The following is a 23,229-nucleotide window of genomic DNA, read 5'->3' on the forward strand; positions in this document are numbered from 1 at the left end:
CAAGCACAAATGGTTGTACAGTTCCCTTCTGGCCTTCCTCAATTCTCCAAATCAATTCTTTTGCACTCACACATGGGGTGTTAGCATAGCCAAGACCTTGTAGAGTTTGGGAGGACTTTTGTAGTGGCCACTGTTTTGGCCATGCTTTTATCTGAATAATGCTCCGATCTGCCCCGGTATCCACCAGACCAGGAAAATGTTTTCCTTCAATTTTTAAGAACAGCATGGGCCTCTGGTCTAACTCCATGGATAAGCATGCAAGGTTGACTCCTGTAGAGCCTAAGCCTGCATCTCCTCTTTCCTTTTGTAGTGAGGAGAAATTGCTGTGTTTTGAGGGCAAAATCAAGAGCTGAGCAATCCTGTCTCCTGGGGCTATGGAGACTACACCATAGGTGCATGGCAAAGGACCTTTATCACTCCAGTATAATCAGAGTCTATGACCCCAGGAAAGACTATCAACCCTCTCATAGTAGAAGAGGAGCGCCCCAATACCATTCCTACAGTATCTTTATCTAAAGGCCCTGTCACATCAGTATCCAATATCTGTACTCCCATGGCCTGTGTTAGGACCAATCCGGAGGAGGCACAGAGGTCCAACCCTGTGGAACCTGAGGTTGCCCTTCTGGCCTGAATGACTGTTGTAGGCTGGGAATGGGGGCCGGAGTTTGGAGTGCCCCATAGATTTGCGGGCCCTGGGGTCGAGGGCCCTTCCCCCCGTTTTTTGGCTCCGGGTTTGTACTGGCAGGGGGAATGGGATGTCCATTAATGTCTTTTACTGACCTGCATTCATTAGCCCAATGCTTTCCCTTTTTACATCTAGGACAGGTTCCTGGAACTCTCTGATTCCCTGGAAGGCCTTGCGGGGCAGCCTGAGGGCACTGTCGCTTGCAGTGCCCTTGCTGACCGCATCTGAAGCAGCCCTTTCCTTTTCCGTCCTTAGCTGCCCTAGCGGCAGACAGAACAGCTGCAGCCAGGCCTGCATTGGTCAAAGGACCGCCCACCTCTCTGCAGGCTTTTACCCAGGCTTCCAAGTCTTTGTCCTTGACTGGCGTTATTGCTCTCTTACATTCTTTTGTGCTTTGTTCAAAGATAAGCTGTTGCACAAACGGCATGGAGGTATCAAGATCCCCAAAAACACGCTCCGCTGTCTCGATCATGCGAGCGACAAAATCAGAATGGCTCGGCCGCGGCTTGGATAATCTTAGTGAGGCTACCGGCCATCTCGCCCTTATTGGGAATTGCCCGCCAGGCTTTATAATATATATCATTTATTTGCCTGTATACTTCCCAGGGATAATTTATTTGATCAATGGCCCATTGCCCTTGGCCAAGAAGCATATCTACGGTCCAATTGGGCCGTCCCTCCTGCACGTTTCTCTTGTATTGGGCCTGAGCTTTGTCCATAATTATGGATCTAAAATCAAGAAACTGCCCATGGTTGAGACACGTGCGGGCGAGTTCTAGCCAATCGTTAGGCGTCATTGCGTTAATTGTGAGCCTGCGTAGCAAAGCTACTGTAAAGCGGGCGGCTACTCCGTAAGTGCGTACTGCCTCTGCCAAGTCCTTTATCTGTTTGTAGGAGACGGGCTCGAAATATCTCTCAAATGTAACAGTATTTTCAAAAACTGGGAACGCAGTCGCCAAGCGCGACCAGGTCTCTTTTCTTATAAAATGGCACTTCCCAGCCGCCGGAGAATACGGCGGGGGCGCCGAAGGTGCAATCAATCTCCTTTCTACCTTCAGCCACAAGAGGTCGCTGCTGCCCATAACTGTTTTTCTCAAACCTCGTAGTCGTTTCCTCCAAAACTTTGTCTTTAGGATCTAATTCCTCTTCTAACTCCAAGTCTGATTCCCCCTCTGACTCTCTGTGAAGTTTCCTACCGCTGGATTCCTCATCTGTTATTTTTAAGCTTGTAAATTCGTCCAGGGTCGGATAAAGCTGTCTTACCTCCCTGGCTCTCCCCTCTTCCTCCTGCACTATTTCTTTAAAGGACTCAAACCTGTCCTCTTCAGTACCTTTTTTTTAGAGCTCTGAGGTTTGTCTTTAATTTTATCTTTTTTCTTTTTAGGCCTAACTATATCCTCCTTTCTTGTTTCTGACTCTGAAAGGCTATCTTGGTGTTGCATTAATACTCGTCTTCCCGCCCTAATAATGTCATGATGACGATCATCCCTGAGACATGAGCGAATAAGACGCCAGAGAGGCATTGTACCTTTCCCTATCCTGTCTTCCTGGTTCGCTTTCTCTAGATCCTTTCCAAGCTTATTCCAGGAAGCCAAATTAAGGTCTCCTGACACCTCGAACCATGGCGCGATCCTATCGATATCATTAAGGATCTTTTTAATAGTACCTGCGGAGATCTTTAAGTCGAGTTGACGGAGTAATGCCTGCAGGGGTTCATGAAAATTGGCGGCATCCGCGCCAGTCCCCTGCGCGTTGCCCATGGTACACTCTTATCTGCGAGCGAGTTTATCCACGGGTAGAGAAGGCGGCACAAATGCAGACTTCTCTCTCGAAAAGCCGCGTTATCTACCGCGGACTTATTTTGGTTTTAAGCAAAAAACTCCCATGCTACTTTTCAAGAAAGCACTGACACTCCCTCCCGGGTTCGTCACAATGTAAACAAAGACAACATTCAAGAATTAGAAGTACCATGCAGGGAAAGACAAAAGCGATCACCCAGAATTCCACCCCAGTAGTCAGCATTCCTGGAGATACCAGCTGATACTTACACCGACGTCTCCTCTCCGTGTGTCGGGTTCTGAATCCTTCACGCCCCTCGCTCGGTGCCCGAAGTTCCCGGGTTTCGGCACCCATTGCAGCGCGCTCCTCTCGACCAGCAAGGAAGAACAACTGCCACACAAAGATTCTTCTCGGATCACACTTTATTGGAGAGCCTTTAGTTAAGGGAGAGCTGGAAGCGAGGGGAGGGGGCAGTGAAAGCGGCTGCTTTATACAGGGAAAAGAGGCACGAATCGCTGGCTGAACTTAGCCTGCCGCCACCAGGCACCACAGGGTTGGTGGGGGGCCAATATAGCTTGTGCATATGCAAAGCAGAGGCGTGTATTTCGTCGAAAGCTTTGTCTTAGAAGTAACAAATCTTCAGAATGCAGAGAAGTCAGCGCCATCTTATAATGGCGATTGTCCCGGCTCCCTGCACAAGGTGCTTTATTATACCAGCTGGTGTCAAAGCCAAGATTCCATCACTCTCAGCATGTGGAATCTCTTATAAGCCCCCACACGGGCACAAATTAATCATTGTTCCACTGGGTACTCAAAGTTAGAAGGGTTATTCAGGAGCATGCAGACTGACCAGACTCTTGCTGCAGGAAAAGACACTGACCATCTTTCCAGGCTCTCCAGAAAATATAGTGCTGATGCCACCTGGCCGACCCACCCTCATTGTGCTTTCAACAAACTGATCCCTCCTGGGATGGACTGAAAAGAATTTGTGAAATTCTGTCAGTCCACACTACTTCTAAATCCTTTAGAGACAGGTGTGGAGGTACTGAGCTATATTATACTCATTTGGGGGAGGTGATAAAAGGTCTTTAAATTTATGGGCATCAGGCCACACAGTCAGAACATGTCTGAAATATAAAACATGCAACTTTCCCTAACACAACTAAAAATCATGCTATTGAAAGAGAACACCAGTAAAATGGCAGTCTTAGATGAGAAGCCAGCTGTATAGAGGCTACAAGGATGAAGATTTCCCATGGTACCTTGGGGTCTATAGAGGAAGAAGGAAAAAAGGAAGATGAGAAAAAAAATCTACCAATATTTTTACGTTTTTGTTTCGACTTTAAAATGTGTGTAGCCTGTGATGGAGGCTTGAGTGGAATTGGCTAAGCTTCCAAACCCGAATGGATTTCACTCATTATGTATCCCAGGCGGCCCCTACTCTCCATACTCCTCCTCTCTCATTAGGTGTGTTGGAACTGTATTTTTTTCTAACATAGGTGGCTGGCTGGTACACTCTACACTTAAAACACTGCATAGATGTTACCAAGTGGGAGCCTATAATCCCATCTCTTGGAGGAAGGGTTTGGAGGATTCCAGGTCAGACTAATAAGTGTATTTCAGGCTAGTCCAAGTTGGGGGGTTATCAAAGAAAATATGATTTAAAATGTCTTCATCAAAGTTGCTTTGTAGCAGGGTTTGATCGCAAGTGCTGTACCATTGAACCACATTTCCAGGTCATCTATTTCATTTTGTTTAATTTGATGTAGAGGTAAGGTCTCTTCATGCAGTTAAGTACAGCCTGGAATGTGGTCTTTTGTGCTCAAGGCCTTCATTCTGGGTTCAAGGTGTGGCTATTATATATGCAACTTGGCATACGGTGTGTGTGTGTGTGTGTGTGTGTGTGTGTGTGTGTGTGTGTGTGTGTGTGTGTATAAAATCACCCTCAGACAATGTTTAGTCAAACAGTCAAGGTTGAACCAACCACATTTCAACAGTTTCGGTTCCAGACCTGCTGGGACTCATGGCTTGTGTTCATCAAGCCATCCACAGGACTGTTGGTAAGTTACAGTTAAGAGGAAAGTTCAGGGCCAGGCGGTGGTGGCCCACAACTTTTAATCCCAGCACTGGGAGGCAAAGGGTGGCAGATCTCTGAGAGTTCAAGGCCAGCCTGGTGTACAGAGCGAGATTCAGGAAAGACACAAAGCTACACAGAGAAACCCTGTCTGGAAAAACCAAAAAAAAAAAGGGGGGGGGCATCCCCCCTCGGGGATGAAAGTTCAGGTTATACAACTGCAAACCCATAACCTGTGGAACATACTTTAAGAGATTACAAGACGATTAAATTACAAAGAGGATCCTAACTCTAATTTTAGAATGAGCATTGAAAATTGGTGAGAGACAGTAGATTGAGTTCAAGTTCTGCCTAGCCTATTTTGACCCGTCTCAAAAAAACTCAAATGAGCCAAAGAAACTAACATATAAACTCCTATGTGATGGTCATTTTCACTAAAACCAAACTACACCAAATCTAAAAATTTTAAATTTTAATCTGGAAGCATCTGGAAATGTAGCTTAGTTGGTGATAAGGCTAGACCAGCTCACACTAGTCCTGATGGAGGTGAGTGACTTATCTGATATGGACACTGGTTACAGACTCCTATTCCCAGCAAGGCCAGGCAGTGACTCCAGGCTCCAGGACTCTGAGGTTCTATTCTACTAGGCCTCCTCTGACCCTTTTATACCATTTCCTCCTCACTCTTCCCCAGGTAGCCCCACCCCTCTACTAAAATCTTATATCTGATTGGTCCAATGAGTCTTCACCCACTTAATCCTGTTAATGATTGATTTTTTTTCTACTGTTGATTGAATCAGACCTGTCCAGTGAAAACAAAAACACAAAAATAGAAAGTCAATATTCCATTGCTTGAAGATTGACTTATTTTGTATGTGTATATTTACATGAGCACATTTATGTATTCATATATTTTGGTGTGTATGGTTTTAGTGTCTATGTGAGTGTTTCAGTGTGGGTTTTATTGTGTGTGTACTTGAATGTGTAGTGCATTTTAGGCTAGCCAAAGGCTACATCTTGAGCTTCTTTCAAAAACAACACATTAATAACCAACACAAAAACCAAACCACACCCCAGGGAACATGTTGCAGATGAGAAAGGGCTGGCGTGGGTGGTTGGAACCTGTGGTTCTCACTACCAAGAAGCTTAATTGGGATGATGGCTTGATGGAGGACCATCAAGAGTGAGACGGACACTTTGTCTCAAAGTGTGAAAAATCAACAGCAATGCATGATGAGATGAAAGTCAACCAAACAATAAAGCTTTATTAATACACCTGTGTCATCCTGAACAGGGTGCACACTCTTGATCTTAGCACTCCACAAGCTGAGGCAGATGATCTCTCTGAGTTTTAGGACAACCTGACCCACACAATGAGAAACTGTCAAACAGCATCAAATTCCGAACAGAAAACAGAGGTGCCTCTCTTGAAGAAAACAGTAGAAACTCCATGCACCAAATGGTCTTTCAGAACTCCCCTACCAAGCAACCCCAAGTAGGCTCAGTAGGTAAGGCACTTAAATCCAACCTGAAGACCTGAGTTTGATTTCTGGAACCCACAGAAGGAGAACAGACTCTTGGAAGGTTTCCTCTGACCTCCACATGTGTACCATGGCATATGTCCCATCCACCAGTAATTAATTGTATGAATTGTTTTCGAATTTCCTTTTCCCAACAGCAGGGAAGCAGAGAGGCAGCACTAGGCTAGGACTGGTCTTTATGACATATGCTGGGCACACGTGCATGTTTATCACATTCGAATTCAGGGGAGAGGGCTATAGTATCTGGAGTTCAAGGTCATGCTTCCTCATATAGTAAAAGATAGATAGAAAAATCAGGAAAATTGATTCAATTAGAAATCAAATCATTTCGGTGACCATGTTGTTACCATTGGGGGTAGTTCTCTGCCATATAGAAGATACTACCTCATATTGGATATCATGGTTCACAGGCTTATCTCTTGCTGCCCACTAGGTTTGGATTTGGTCTGTTCTTATTTCCACAATTTTTAGTTGAATAATTCATCTATTTATGATTTTCAGGATTTTATTCTAGGCTCTTAGGGCTTTAAATTTCCCTCATAGGTTTGCTTTCAATGTGTCCCAGATGTGGTGTAGTGTATTCTAATTTCCCTTTAGTTCCAGGAAATTCACTTTCTTTCCTTCTTCCTTTCCTTCTTCCTTCCATTTTCCTTTGACCCATTCATCATTCAGTAACAAGTTGTTTTACTATGCATGAGTTTTTGTAGATTACATGAGTTTTATGTCAATTTTTACATTTATTGCAATGTGTTTAGATGGTGTAAAGGTCTCATCTGCTCATCATCATTGGTTCCACTGTATTTTGAGGCCTTGAGTTCTTGGGGCACACACTCACTGATCAGAAAGTTCTGTGCCATTCCCTTCACAGAGAAGAAATGGGGCCAAGAATGACCTCAGATGGTGACCATCCAGGGTCTGACATATAAATCAAAACCCTACCACTAAGGTGCAACAACTTCATTAACATGTACTACTAGAAGCTTTTTTTAGAAAAACCAAATTTTATTTAACTCTTCAGTCAATTGTCCCCATGGTCCCATTGTTCTCCATGTCAACTTTCCCCTTACAAATAAATGAACTGCTCATCATATTCCTAATCCCCTCTCTCACATAACTTCTGTGTCTGTTTGATGAGACACCCATCCTTTGGACTTCACCTCCCAGTGCCCAGAAGCAACCCTGTTCCATCTGCCCACAAAGATAAATCTGGTCTCTAGTGATAATACACAAAACAAGCACCAGCAGCAAAATAGACAGATTTGGGCTGCCTTATGGCCCTGAGAATATCCATGAGCTCAGAACAATGCTGGGCAAATCTATCCCTGAGAACATGACCCGTGTCATCATAGCTCTCCAAAGGGGCAGGGTACATCTCCAGGAGCAGCTCGCTCAGATTTGCTGTGTGGTGGAAAAGGTCCCGAAGGACAGCCATGGATATGTCATTGTCAAGGAAGTTGATCTTTGTGAGCTGGGTGCACTGGCTTAAGACAGGCAGGATGGCACTGAGCTGGGAGACCTTCATCCTACAGCCTTCCAATTCCAGGGTCTTCAGAGTGGCTGCAACTCTCTCCAGAAGAAGACGGAGGGGCCCAGTACTTAAACAAGACAACACCACACTGCTGAGGTTCAGGTGTGTGAGCTGATGTAGGTTCAGACTCAGGGGTAGATGATTCAAGTCTGCCTGCGAGAGCTGAGAGTGAGTGATGGACAGGGTCTCCAAGGGGGTCTTCAGGCACCTAGGTAGAGATAAGAGATGAGTTCTGGCAAGTGGAGTTGGAGAGTGTTAGTGACAGGGTTGACATGAGATAGACAGGTTAGTATTGTTCAAGTTCAGTGTGACACGTGACAGACATGCACATCAGGATGCTGGCAATGTCTTCTCACTGGAGTCACAGAGCTGAACACCAAGATGAGTGAACACCATGGTGGGACGGTTCAGTACATGCGCACTGATGGTCCTTTACTAAAGCAAAAACTCCAGTACTGGCCCCCTCAGGGCTACAGAGCACACACACACCAGTCAAGACCTAGTTACACACCTGGGATGTCTCTGCAGAGCATCCTGATGCCTCCATCAGCAGCAGAGTCGATCCCTCTTCATGCTGTGTCACCCCAGCCTCACGCTCCACCCTAGTGCAAGAATTTCCACAGCTACTCAGCCTCGACCAAGGCCCCACACGGAGACAGAGGCAGACTGCCATTCCCTCCCAGAGTCTCCAGCCCTGTTGGATCCAGTGTGCCTGGCAGATATCGACGGCCCTCTATAATCTGCAGAGCCCAGAGAAAGGTTTTGCTCTGGTCTGCAGGACAGCTTCCCATCTTACCTTAGCAAGGTTTCCAGGTTGTCTTTCAGAAAGTAAATGCCATTCATATAGAGATGCTGCAGACAGTCCAGGTTGGGGAACTGGGGAACAGGCTCGGTGACACACTTCTTCATGTCTGGTAGGGCACAGTTACCACTTAAAGCAGTCTGCTGGGTTCCCAGGAGAGGGAGTTTGCAAAGATTTCCCAGCTGTACCAGGCAATGTGCAAACCAGGCCTGGCTTCCCTGCGGCCACCAGGAATTCAGTTCCAACTCCTGGAGATGGTCTCTGTCTAAAATGTTCAGGATCCCTATGACAGTGTAGACGTGTGACTCTCTGATCTTCAGCTCCCTGCAGCACAGCTGCACTGAGCCTTTTCTCTGCCTGGCCCACTTCAACAAGTATTTGTCTGTTTCCTTGAGATGCTCCCCACAGAGGTCAAAATCCGCCAACACCCTCAAGGGCTGCTTCACCCCACACTCTGGCTCCTGCTCCTCCGTGGTTTCCTTCTGACTCAGGACCCGTGGGGTGTAGCTGACATCTATGCCTCCAGTCTGTTCATCCCAGAAGTCCTGGTGCACTTTCTGCAAGTCAAGCACTTGGAGTTTCCACCTCCTGGGAAAACAGGCAGAAATCAGAGCTCGGATCAGACCCCACATAGTCCGCTGTTCTTGACATCTCAACTCTCCCTTTTGCTACTCTTCTGTCAGAGGTCGCTGTGTTGCCGGCACTGAGCATCCAGCCATGGCCTCAGGCCCCGAAAAGGGCTCTTGGCCTCACTGGCACATTTAGCTATGCTTTATTGCCCTCTCCCATGTTCCCCTTGAGTCCTGACGAATCCCACTTTATCTTGAGGTCCAGGTCCAGGACGACTCCTCTGTGGCTGTATCAGAACTAAGCTATGCACGACACCTGTCAGCCTTTTTTGTAGCCTCTGCAAGAGCTGAGGCCTCCGTAGTCCTCCACACTGGTGCAGTGAGAAGCCTCACATCCACATTTGATCACACTCTCTCTTCCCCACCCTAGTTGTCCCCTGACTGAACCTCCAGGACCATTAGAAGGGTCTTGCCTACCTGGGGCGCACCTTCTGGGTCACGAGAAAGTCCAGGGCATCCAGCACTGCCTTCAAAGTCTCCATGTGTGAGATGGTCGGCAGGGCCCCCATGGAGAGGCGGTGAAAGGGCCAGGCTGCCACCATTGCCCTCACAAGGTTGGTCTGTCTGCCAGTGAAGGCCTCCTTGAACAGCGGCGGGAAGAACTCCGTGGGCAGGTACTCCAGGGCAGAGATGGCCAAGGCCTCATCCTTCAGCAGCCACTGCACTGCCTGCTGCAAGGATGTGTCTTGGGACAGGTCACTCATCTTTGTAGATCCTCAGGGTCCAGAATCCTGAAAAGACTTCCAGGAAAGAACATCTTTTCAGGCTAAGGCTTAGGAAGCCCTTCTCCCCCATTAAAAGAATCACTGAAAGACACAGCCTCACCTATGACAAGACCTCAGTACCTGATACTCAGTTTACCTTATGCCACTCACTATTTGCTGGTATCAACTCAGAATTACCCATGTGATCACACATTCCCCACAGCCACCGCACCCCTCCATCCCACTCCCACTCAGAAGGGTTACCCTGGAACCTGCGAGCTTAGGCACATGCAGCATTTAGTCTGAGGAAGTGAACTGTCTGCTTGCACAGCCCCAGCTGCAGTTAGTGTGCAAAGAGCACAAAATTCCAGAAGTGATAAAGCCATGCAACCTCATGCAGAATGTCTGGAAAAGGGTGGGCCACACAAACTCTTTGTTGAGTTCCGGATTATCCTGCACTACAGGAGAATGTGACTTAGAAAAAAAAATTGACTGGGCAGTGGTGATAAAGGCCTTTAATCCTAGCATTGGGGAGACAGAGCCAGGGGGATCTCTGTGAGTTTGAGGCCAGCCTGGGCTACAGAGTGAAATCCAGGACAGGCACCAATACAACACAGATACCCTGTCTTAAAAAACAAAAGCAAAAACAAAAAGAAAACCAACAAAAAATTGTTACTGGGTATGCCTTTAATCTCAGCACTTGGGAGGCAAAGGCACACAGATCTCAGTGAGTTCAAGGCCAGCCTGGTCTACAACTTCCAGGAGAGCCAGAACTGTTACACAGAGAAATCCTGTCTCAAAGAAAGAAAGAAACAATTCAAATAGATGTAAACAAAAAGGTTATCAAAGATATCTCAGGAGATAACACCAAAAGTTTTAGCCATTTGGGAAACTGAAACAGGAGAATTAGAAGAAGTTCAAGGATACCTTAGCTGCAAAGTGAGACACTGTCTCAAAAACTAAACACAAATAAGCCTTGATCTGAATCTGCCCTGGTGGTCCATGCTGGTTACTCCAGTAGAGTGGTCAGTGGAAGGCCAGGCTGACAAGAGGGCAGGCCGGGAGCAGAACACATACAAACAACACATTGGCTGACTGACAACATCACATATTCCAGATGAAGACCTCCCCAAACCAACCAAAGTGTCTACGCCAATGTCCTGAACCTGCTCCTCTCAAGAGCCTGAAATGAGAACCCCCTGTCCTATCTTAGACCTGATGTCACCCATGGACACTGACTAGGCTGGGGGATGGGGTGTCTTGACACAGGTGGGTTACTTACCAGAGGCTGGCTGTGGTGGCTCTCCTGCTCCCAGCAAGGCCAGAGACTGACTCAGGCTCCAGGACTCTGACTTTCTTCTCTGGCTCCTCTGACCCTTTTATAGGACTTCCCAATCTCACCTCCTCTTTGTAGTCCCACCTCCCAACCACAAGCTGCAGTCTGATTGGTGGATTCGGTCTCTACCCTGTTAATCCTATTTGGAATTTTGCATTATGTACATTGATTGAATCATGTCTCAGTGTAGGAAAGAGAAAGATCCCAGGCTATTGTCAAGGCTAGGGGATCCTCTGTGGTACCTCTCCACAAACTGAGTTCTAAGATTTGTTTTTTGATTTGGGGGTTTCTTTTCAGAGAGGGTCTCACTATAGTTTATGCCTACCTGAAATTTACCCTGTAGCCTTAGCAGACTTCAAACTCTCAGTTATCCCTCTACCTCAGAATCTGCTTATGAAATAAGATTATGGAAGAGAGTTACTACACTCTGTTTGTTCTATGTAGTTCTGACTGAGTCAGCTCTGGGTTAATCTGTTTCTAACAGACAGACCACATGAACCTAAAAACACCATAATCAAGAGGCCTGTGTCCTGTCAAAACCATGAGTCTCTATGGATTCATAATCTGAGATGGAGGCTGTAGAAAGCATTTGCTGTCACAGATACTAAATGGCTGGAGCCAGGTGATGGCACATACCTTTAATCCCAGCTCTTGGGAGGCAGAGGCAGGAGAAGCTCTGAGTTCAAGGACAGCCTGGTCTATTGAGGGAGTCCAAGGATAGCCAGAGCTACACAGAGAAACTGTCTCAAAAAAGGAGGTGGGGCAGTGGTGGCAATACCTTTAATCCCATCACTTGGGAGACAGAGGCAGGCAGATCTCTGAGTTCGATGACACCCTGGTCTACAAAGTGAGTTACAAGACAGCCAGGCTACACAGAGAAACCCTGTCTTGAAAAGTAAAAATATTTGTCTTTCTGAGTCTGGGTTACCTCACTCAGGATGATTTTTTTCTAGATCCATCCATTTGCCTGTAAACTTCATGATGTCATTATTTTTCTCTGCTGAGTAGTATTCCATTGTGTATATGTGCCACAATTTATTTATCCATTCTTTAGTTGAAGGGCATCTTGGTTTTTTCTTGGTTTTGGCTATTACAAACAACGCTTATATGAACATAGCTGAGCAAGTACTCTTGTGGTATGATTGAGCATTTCTTGGGTATATGCCCAAGAGTGGTATAGCTGGATCTTGGGGGAGATTGATTCCCAATTTTCTAAGAAAGCGCCATATTGATTTCCAAAGTGGTTGTATAAGCTTGCATTCCCACCAGCAGTGGAGGAGAGTTCCCCTAGTTCCACATCCTCTCCAGCATAAGCTGTCTTCAGTGTTTTTGATCTTAGCCATTCTGACAGGTGTAAGGTGGTATCTCAGAGTTGTTTTGATTTGCATTTCCCTGATTAGGGATGTTGAGCAATTCCTTAAATGTCTTTCAGCCATATGAGTTTCCTCTGTTGAGAATTCTCTGTTTAGTTCTGTAGCTTATTTCTTAGTTGGACTGCTAGTCGTTTTGATGTCTAATTTCTTGAGTTCCTTATATATTCTGGATATCAGTCTTCTGTCAGATGTGGGGTTGGTGAAGACCTTTTCCCATTCTGTAGGCTGTCGCTTTGCCCTGTTGACCGTATCCTTTGCTCTACAAAAGCTTCTCAGTTTCAAGAAGTCCCATTGATTGTTTCTCTGTGTCTGTGCTACTGGTGTTATATTTAGGAAGTGATCTCCGATGCCAATGCGTTCAAGACTACTTCCTACTTTCTCTTCTAGCAGGTTCAGAGTAGCTGGATTTATGTTGAAAAGTAAAAATAAAAAAAAAATAAAAAAATAAAAAACAAGGAAGGAAGGAGTACAGGAGGAGAGCTGGAGTCCAGGAGTGTGGAGGAAGGCCCTGGGTGGTGGATTTCCATAGAGCACTTGCAGAGCTTGCATGAGGCCCTGGGATCCTTCCTCAGCATAAACCAAAGTCTATAAACCAGGCTTTGTCCTTATGGGCAGCAAATGGGAGGAGGGTATTTCTGCATACTGAGAAATCAAAGCCAAGGGACAGGTCTTTCTTCAGGGGATCAAGAGCACATGGCTTCCCACACGGCTCAATGTGTTGAAAACAAAATGATGTGCAGTTGGGTCAGACCACATGGGCCAAGGTTGACATAGAGAACATAGGACAGCTGAAGGTAGAGTCATAAAGACTCTACAAGGATGGGAGTTGTAACCTAACATTCAGATCCTGGAACCTGGATACAATCCTTCTATCCCAGTCCTGGTCAGGACAGTCCTATGACTATAGGGATGCAAAGGTCCTGTGAAGTCTGAGCTCTTGCTCAAGTAAATAGAAGTCATTCTGACAGTGCCTCCTTCTCCCTTCCTGCTGGGCTTCTGATACATCCCAATTGTGTGGCTGCTGGTTGTACAAAGTTGTCAACCTCAACTAAGCAATGCAGACTGGCTAGCTTAGGTTTTCCAGATTGCCAGATGATTGCAATCCAGGATGCTCACGGGCGGGGGAGGGGGGGGGCCTGTGGGCACACCAAGGATGGCAGACGCAAACTAAAGACAACTCAGAGCAAAAGGAGTGAGAGCCACAGCACACTGCTCCTCCCTTCTCGATCCTTCCCTGCCCCTCCCATTGGATACAGGCATCCCAGACTAGCCTTGAACTCCTCATCTTCTTCCTCCATTTCCTGGGTGTTGAGATTGGTGACTGACTCCACCCTGTTCTTTAGTACTCCCAGCTTCTAGCTGCAACTTGCACTTGAGAGACTCCAGGAGCTGGGTGGTGGTGGCACACGCCTTTAATCCCAGCGCTTGAGAGGCAGAGGCAGGCAGATCTCTGAGTTCAAGGCCAGATCCAGATCCAGGACAGGCACCAAAACTACAGGAAGGAGCAGAAAGGAAAGAGAGGGGCACACAGAGGGCCCACCCGGTTTTTAGGCTGGGCCGCCATCGCCATGGCAGGCTGATGACACAATTGAGGACTGAATCCCTACATCCCAGACTTTCACTTATTATAAAAAAAAAAAAAGCAGGTAGATGGGAAAAGGGGCATCGTTCCACTCAAAAACTGCTTCCAGTTGACTTTTGGACGTCGGTTGGCTGTGGGGGGAATGGAGAAGGGGAGTTTTCCACGGTAGACATGCATTGTGGGTGTTAGACCCTAAAGTTTAGGGTCTCGAGTGGGCGCCCCAAGAACCCAGATTCCGGTCCAGTTGATGCAACAGCACGAGGTGTTTATTGAAGAAGCGGCTGTACAGTCAGGCTAACTCAGCCCCAAAGAGAAAGAGTTGTGCCGCCCTACAGTCACATAGGTACTTTTAAAGGAAAAACCCACAAAAGCCATAAGATTATAATTCCCATACAATTTCGATTCAATTGATTTATGTCTAGGGACTAATTTAATAAAATCATGGTCTGATCAAAGTGATCACAGAGGGGGTACTAACTGTACTGTTACTTCAGTGTGCACATTTTCCCGAAACCTCAAGGGGGGGAGTATCAGGGTGGGAGTGGAGTATACACAAAGGTCACAGTGGTCCTTCCTGGAACACTTGCAACTATCCCAGTCTTCACAGTTGAGCACATCTCTTAACAGATCTTTTTTTTTTTTTTTTTTTGGTTTTTCGAGACAGGGTTTCTCTGTGTAGCTTTGCGCCTTTCCTGGAGCTCACTTGGTAGCCCAGGCTGGCCTCGAACTCACAGAGATCCGCCTGCCTCTGCCTCCCAAGTGCTGGGATTAAAGGCGTGCGCCACCACCGCCCGGCTTAACAGATCTTTTTACATTGTTACATTGTGGCAGGGGTGGTTGAATAATGATTGAGTCAGCTTGCCCTTGGAACTAGATTTTTAGTTTTTCATTTCCTGGCACTTGGGGGGTATAAGTCGGAAAGGTTAGGGTCTTTCATTCCCCCATTTTCTTTTGGCAAATTTTAATCTAAAATTATGGTATTATATTTCCTGGTTTCTGGAATTTAGTAACTCGTGGCTTATTCTAGTAACTCATGGCCTGTAATGGCCATGCATAATTCATGTATAGTTAGCCATCTTGTCTCTATGTCTCTGTGGAGTCTTATTTTGACCCAGCATTTCAGGGAACATGGGATGATGTATTCTCTTCTGGAACTGCTTCGAGCTGGCATTGGGGCGCCATTGTCAGGGCCCCCCCCCAAAGGCTGAAAAGCTAGTCAATTACTGGGCAAGGGGGGATTTGTCAGTAGCATGTAGCTGCCTGACCCCCTAGGGACAGAGAGGAATCATGTTAGCTGGGCTGGTCCATGTTGGCCATTAGCACGTCCTGAGCCCACAGTCGTCTGGAGCAGTGGAGTCAGCAACTGAAACATGGAGGTGTCTGCCAGCCAAGTAGAAATCTGTTGAGACAAATTTAAACTAGGAACAGAAGTTAAAATTTATGAACTTATTTGGAACCCTTAGGTCCATATCCTTAGTAATGGGAAGAGCAGTAGTCCCAAGACCAGGAGAGAGGAAAAATATCATCTTTAGGAATAATTATCTGAGGTTCATTTGACCTCTGTGAAGTGGGTCTAGGTTTTTATGACTCCTTTGATACTTTGAGGCCTATTTACAAAATAACATAAAAGTTTTAGATACATTAGTATTACCAATCTGTACTGAAATCCATATTGTAGACAAAGCAGGTAATGGGTATCTGTAAAACAGCAGAAGTGGACTCATACCTTTGAGACCCAACAAGAACTACAGATTTGGGCATTTTTCTTCTGCCCAGAAAGCCAGGTATAAATTGGACAGAGATTTTAGGCCTGGTGAGAAGCACTTTTAGGTTTACATTTAGACATATCTAGATGACATCTAAAACAAATCCAAAATGTTGAGCTTGTGACTGAACAGTAAGTAGTCATTGCTCTATCAGTTCATCAGGACTTTTAAGTGTCAAGCTCTGAACCATAGAACAGGAAAGTAATTTGAGACATATCTCATTTTAGACTTATATCTGAAACTTTAACACTTATTTAAATTTTTATATCCTAGAACATTTTTTAAAAGTGAGCTAACAAGCTAACTACGGCCTTGCAGAAGGATCTGGTTGTCTGATGCTGCCATGCTGACAAAGTTAGAGCCAGCCTAGCCATCAGTATTGTCAGAGATCTGAGAAGGATAAACTAAATCTGAGTGTAGACCAAGAAGCTTCCAATTCTATAAATTACTGGGACCAATCCCTACCCAGGTCTCCATAGCGTTGGAGGCACCAGTCAGAACAGCATCAATCTTCTTCCGCCATCAGGCCCATAAGGCAGAGTATTTTTCCTGTGGAATAGAGACACAGAAGACTGACTTTGGCCAGGCAAAAGGGTGCAATCAATTCCAGTGTCCTACTGCTTGTCCACAGTCTGGGCTGGGTCCTGGCGGCAGGCGTTGCATTGGGACATCTTGCCCTGTGGTCAGCGTTGTCATAATCCAGGCAGAGACGTTGTGGTGCCTTGTACATAATCTTCTTCGGAGACCTTGGGTCACTGCTAGGATCTGGAAGCCTGTCTGCTATAATAAACTTTTAGATCAACATTTAAATGCCATATTCTGCAGATCTCTGAAGTATGAGGGCTGTCCAGATGTCTAATAGACAAACTTTGTTTCTAATTACTTGTTTCAAGCTCAACCCTGAAAACATATGCAAGGAACTGAGTAAATGAGTATTATCCCTGTAATATTACATCAGTACTTATTCACCCTGACTACAATTAAAAAGAAACTTGGTTACTCATGACTGACTATTAAAAACAATGCTCTTAAGTTGAAGCTTCTTCTAGCATCAAATACAGGTTCAGTAAAGAAACCAAAACAAAATATCAATATAAGACATATATATGTATCAGCTTATCCAAATAACTTAAGTTTAACAAACTTAGCAAATACAAGGAGGCTAGACAACATTCTTAAGCCTGAATGTACCTTGGGTAAGGAGAAACATTTTCAAAATGTTTGGTTTTTAACTATAAAAATTGTTCTTAAAAAATTTAGATCTCTCAAATGTTCTTTGTAATATCAATAATAAAGTACCTTTTTTTTATACTTTAAGGGGGGAAAACATGGCATCATCATAATCTGTATAAAGTAAAACCAAGCTCCAGAGTACAAACAATCCTAAAGTTCAATATCTGGCATTTATTTATAATCTTTTTGGCGTTTTTATTTAGAGGCTTGGATGATTTCTTTGACACTACCTTTGGCAACATATACATAGCCTGTCTGCTCTATTTTATTATGGCTTGTGCTTTTGGTGATCATCACCCGACACTGGCAATTTTTAAGACTGCTAAGGTCCACCACTGCAACAAGACTTTTTGGAACTTTAGTCCTGCCATATATTTGCAAAACTCAACTGTTTCCTATGGTCCTTTTATGTATTTAAAATCATTATCATTTTACATGGGTAAATCTTAAATTACAAAGTTTAGCTGCCAGAGCAAGGTATATTCCTGTGTATAAAAGCATTGATGTGTAGCTTTAATATTTATCCAATATCTTATTTATTAAACATATGTTATCTATTTAAATTTTCTAGAAACCTACTGTTGAACACTTGGTAAAGACATAAGTACTTAGGTATTTTATATATATATATATATATATATATATATATATATATATATATATATATATATATATTTAAATATATAAAAATATATATATTTCAAAAAATAATTACTTGCACATATACACATAGTTGGATCCAAGTTACATACATACACACATACAGTTAAAGCTTGCTTACATTTCCAAGTCACATACCTGTCTATATACACACATAAGCGGTTTGCAGAATCATTAGCCATTTTTAAGATGAAGAACCAACCAGAATTAACTTTTAAATTCAGTGTTTTCAGGTATAAGAAACCATAGCAAACAGTTTACTGGCCTTTTACAACCTTTCATTTCAAAGTCTTTCTTGTGATTCTCTTCAGTAATCTAGAAATCTAAATTTGCATCAGTACTGTACCACAGACAAGAAACTGTTGGTTAGCCTCACATAGGGAGTGACTGGAGCCAGACTGATCAGGTTTTAGCCCCAGGGCAGGTCTAGGGAGCTCCACCCAACAGCATGGGAGATGAAGAGGAGGAGAAGGCATGCACCATGGGGACAAAAGATTGTTGTTGATCTGATTTTTAAGTACACGAGAGTGGTAGACTGAAAGGGACTCTATGCCCTGGCTGGGCCCACAGACCTGTAGGTCACTCCTCAGCTGTGACCCTGGAAGGGCAGTTAGTTCTCCAACAGCCCCCACATTCTGAGCTCCTCTAGGCTCTGGCTGGCTCCTGCCAGCTCGGCCCCGTAGCTCACAGGCTGCCTAGCCCTCTCAACGGTGCCCTGGGTCCCCGAAGCATCAGCTGTGCAGCTGCTGCCTGAAGGACCCATTGCAGAGCTTTCTGTTGCCTGCTGCCTGCACTCTGGTCAGAGGGAGCAAGGAAGCAATGGGGGAGTTCGGTTAAGTGGTGCCCCCCTAGTGGACGGAAAAAACCTGTGATGCCCCAGTGTCTTCTCTCTCCCCCCCCCCCCCCATCACGCAGGAGCCGAGGCAGCTGCTTGGGGGAAGGGAGGGATCCCCGCAGGGAGAGTGGTCTCGACCAGGAGAGTTCGCCTCGGGGCCGTTTTTGCAGGATTTTTTTCCCTGTGCGGGGCAGGTGTATCAGCATAAGGGGGGGAGGGGTGATTTTATCATTAGTCTCCCCGGTCCTCTGGAAGGACGGGGGGGGGGGGGGGGTTGCTTTTCTTTAGATTCTTCACGCTGGATTTCCTTAAGGGGGTAAAGGGAGGAAGTAGAGTTAGGAAATGGTTGGGGGGCAGCCAGGGCTGACAGGACAAGGGGAGATGTAGCGGTAACGCCCGCATTACCGATACCCGTTCACCATGTCCGAGCGAAGGGCTGCGGATTAAAAATAGAGACAAGAGACAGCGAGTCATTCGTCACGATTGGATGTCGAATGCCGTTTATTGAAAGAGGGAAGAAACCTTAAATACAGGATTACAGCACAAATGGAGGAACCCCCGGAGGGCAGAAGTTTGCTACCAATGGTCTACATTCCAGACCCAATGTTCTACATTCTTGCATCTAAGTTGTTAATGCCCAAAATGCAGGATACACAAACAAGGAACTTCCCTTAAGCATTCAGAAGGGTGGATACCGGCAGGGAATCTGAATAGGGAGGACATCTGATCGAGGTCAGCAAGCAAGGCTGCAGCCACTCACAGTCGGGGGCCAGGGCCCATGGCGCCCACAGGTCCCCCCTTTTTATTAAATGAGCTTCTGACTTAGGTTGCGTGGGATGTCAGCAGACCACCTTACCCATCATAGAGACACCTGCCCAGGCCACACAAGTGCTCTGTCTTAGGTTGATGGCCGCCCCCAAGCATTACCCGTCTCTGAATACTCATTATCATACAGACTCAATCATGTGAGCTGTAGAGTGACTGCTGCCAAAGATCTCAAAGTGGCACTGGGCTCGCAATCTGTGCGACACAGAAAAGACCAACAGAAGTCCTAACCCACCCATAGCCAGGAGGCTAAAGGCAATTGAACCATTCCCTTCTTAAAGGAGCCTTACTGCAAATTGGAGTCCTTGTAAGGTGGTATCCCATAAGCAAATGGAACTTGAGTTTTAATAATTTTACAACTTTCAGAGCCAATTTCAATATATAATAGTGGAATTAAATTTATCATGCCCAATAAGAAGAAAGATTAACTAACTGTGGTAGCTACTTTTGCTGCCAGGGTCTCCATTGTGCTAGCTGTAGTAACAAATTATGAAATAGCAATCCCAGAAACAATAGCAGCAGTGGTGTCAGAGTCTCTTCTGGAGCGTGTGAGCATCATCTGTGTCTAGCTGCCATGGTCCACTGGCATGGACATGGCTCCAGGAACACGAACCACCAAGGTTCATTTTTCTTGATCCCAGCACTACTTAGGCTGGCAGGTCTGCAAGAGAACAACTGAGAAACATAAAGAAAACAGAAAACAAAAACAGCAAACAAGGAGCAGAACTAATGGCCTCAATAATGGCTACATTCAGGCTCACAAATTTTGAGGTATCTTCAAAAAGGCTAGATGAATTTCAGGAGGCAAATAAATGTTGCACAGAGCCATTCCTGAAAAGTAGGTACTACACCAGCTTGAGGGGGGCTGCAAAATGCGAAAAAGGCTTAGCTGGCATGCTACTGTTAGCAAATGAAGTTTATTGACCTTCAGAGTTATCCTTAATCTCCAAGATGTGATACATTCCCAATGTTTTTTGAAAAAAGTTACCATACATTACCTTCTGAGGAATCCAACCACATGGCTACAGTTCCTAGGCTTACAATAATGTTTGCCAAGGCTGGCCGTATTGGGCTCTCAATCCCCATTGGCATCAGAAGGGGAGAGTTTTTTAAGAAGGCCCAATAGGTCTCTGCCATGTTGGGATTCAGCAGCAGCCACAGGGCGCACACAGTGTTCAGGAACCCAAAGAGGAACTTCATTGTCCTGCGGAAAGACACAAACAGATCCCCGGGCCCACACCAACACCGGATCGGGTCCCCTCCAAGTGCCAGTAGAAAGATCTTTCCATCGCACCAGAGGATGATTTGCAACAGGAGCCCTCCAGTGCTTATCTGCAGCAGATACTCCAGCAGAATCCACCGATAAAAAATTTAAAATATATAAAACAAGGGAAAGAATAGAATGTGGAGAGGAGAGATGAGCCTCTAGCTCCTCCCTTTTTACTTTAGCAATATAAGTTTTTAAGGTATGATGGCAGCGTTCTACTATAGCCTGCCCTTGAGGATTATAAGGAATACCAGTCTTATTAACAATAGAAAAATCTTGGCAGAATTTTGAAAATCCCGTACTACTGTAGGCGGGACCATTATCAGTCTTTATGCATTTTGGCACTCCCATGTAAGCAAAAGCATGAAGACAATGATTCTTTACATCCTTAACCTTTTCCCCTGAGTGGACAGAAGCAAAAATTAGAGAAGAATATGTATCAATAGACACATGGACAAATTGTAATATTCCAAAGGAAGGCACGTGTGTGACGTCCATCTGCCACACATGATTAGGTAAAAGTCCTCGAGGATTAACTCCCAAATGAGGAACAGGTAAAAATTTCACACAAATAGGGCATGATTTAACTATCTGGATGGCTTGTTCCCGGGTTATGCCTGTATGATAACGGAGAGATCCAGCATTAAGATGATAATGTTGAGGCAACTGAGTAGCTTTATCAAAGGCAGAACAGACTAATGTGACAGCCATACGAGTAATGGCATCAGCCCTCTGATTACCTTCACTTAGAGGTCCAGGCAATTGAGTATGAGCTCTAATATGGCCCACATAAAGGTTATGTGAGTGGGACCATATAAGTCCTTGCACTTGCAATAAGTATTCATGAATGGAAGAAATGGATGGTATGTAGGCTGTTGTTTCCAAAGGCATAATGGCATGTGCCACATATTGACTATCAGTATAAATATTTACACTCTCATCAGAAAACATCTGTAAAGCAAGCAACAGCGCCTGTAACTGTGCCATCTGGGCAGAAGTGCCCTGGACTTTCATTCTCTTTACTATGTTACCAGAAACCACCATAGCAAAACCACGTGAAGTGCCATCAGTAAATACCACACGGGCCTGAGGAATAGGAGTCATCTGCACTATGTTGGGAAATATAACAGGATGCAATTTAAAAAATTGACACACATCATTGGAGGGGTAGTGAGTATCAAACCGACCCTGCATGGAGCATGTCAGTATGGTCCAATCATTATCATTAGCTTGCAACCATGCTACTTGAGACTGGGTGTATGGGGTCACCACAATATCTGGCTCCTTACCAAAAGTTTGAACACTGATCTTGATTCCCTTAAATATAATCTGAGCGACAGCCTGTGGATAAGGAGTGATGATTTTTGCTGGAGAAGCTGGGGAATGTACCCATAAAATAGGACCTGTTTGCCAAAACACTCCAGTAGGTGAATGAGTAAAACAAAATATCAAATACAATAAGGGAGAATTAAGATCTATATACTGTACGTGAGCCTGTTCCAGGGCCTCTTGCACACGTTGTAGGGCTACACGTCTTTCAGCTGTTAATTTACGGGGAGATGAAGGGTCAGGGTCGCCCTTTAAGACATCATACAAGGGGCGAAGCTGACCTGTTGGAATTTTTAAAGTGGGCCGAAGCCATTGAATATCTCCCAGAAAGGTTTGGAAATCATTAAGTGTGCGTAGCTGATCCATACGCAGAGTAATCTTTTGTGGGTGTAAGCCCGTGCATAACAATTCATGACCTAAATAATGATAGGGAAAAGATACCTGTACCTTTTCTGGGGCTATCTGTAAATTAGCCAGGCTAAGAACCTCTTGTAAATAAGAAAAGGCATCAAAAACAAGTTTTTTATCTTTAGCAGTCATTAATATATCATCCATGTAGTGAATTATATAAACACCTGGAAAAGCTTTTCAAACTGGAGCTAGGGCCAAAGACATAAATTTGACATATAGTAGGGCTATTGGCCATTCCTTGAGGCAATACCACCCACTGATATCTCTGATAAGGTTCCTTAAGATTTTCTGAAGGAACACTGAAAGTAAAGCGAGGACTGTCCTCGGGATGCAAAGGAATGGTGAAGAAACAATCCCTCAAGTCAACCACAATTAAGTGCCAATGCTTAGGAATTGCCACAGGGGCAGGCAAGCCAGGCTGTGTTGCTCCCATGAGAAGCATGGTTTTATTTACAGCTCTAAGATCCTGTAATAGCCTCCATTTTCCCGATTTCTTTTTAATAACAAATATAGGTGAGTTCCAAGGTGAAGTGGAAGGAATGATATGTTCAGCATCTAACTGCTCCTTAACCAATGCATACACAGCCTCCAATTTTTCCTTAGTAAGGGGCCACTGCTCCACCCATACAGGGTCATCACTCTTCCAAGTGATTTTTATCGGTTGTATTATTGAAGGCTGCTGTGCAGTAACCCCTATGGAAAAGACCCTAATCCTCTAGTATCGCCAGGACCCCTAGTGACACAGTTTTTGTCTGCCGCAGGGAGCGGGTCTCCTTGCAACATTTTCCCTAAGCCTTTGCCCGGGCAGTAGCCCTGACTCTTCAGCATCTGTTGTACAGGCTGTGTAGTAAGCACTGTTCCCATGCCATC

General features: G+C 45.1%; 1 protein-coding gene across 1 annotated transcript; it reads right to left on the minus strand.

The window, feature by feature from the left end:
• Positions 1–7,292: 7,292 nt before the first annotated feature.
• LOC102904349 (PRAME family member 8-like) lies at positions 7,293–9,742 on the minus strand. The gene is made up of 3 exons (XM_015991623.3): positions 9,456–9,742; positions 8,404–8,997; positions 7,293–7,815 (listed from the first exon to the last, which is right to left on the minus strand). The coding sequence occupies exons 1-3, from the start codon at positions 9,740–9,742 to the stop codon at positions 7,293–7,295; spliced, it is 1,404 nt and encodes a 467-aa protein (XP_015847109.2).
• Between the last annotated feature and the right edge of the window lie 13,487 nt (positions 9,743–23,229).

The sequence above is a fragment of the Peromyscus maniculatus genome, chromosome 2, assembly GCF_049852395.1.
Source record: "Peromyscus maniculatus bairdii isolate BWxNUB_F1_BW_parent chromosome 2, HU_Pman_BW_mat_3.1, whole genome shotgun sequence".
Lineage (NCBI taxonomy): Eukaryota > Metazoa > Chordata > Mammalia > Rodentia > Cricetidae > Peromyscus > Peromyscus maniculatus.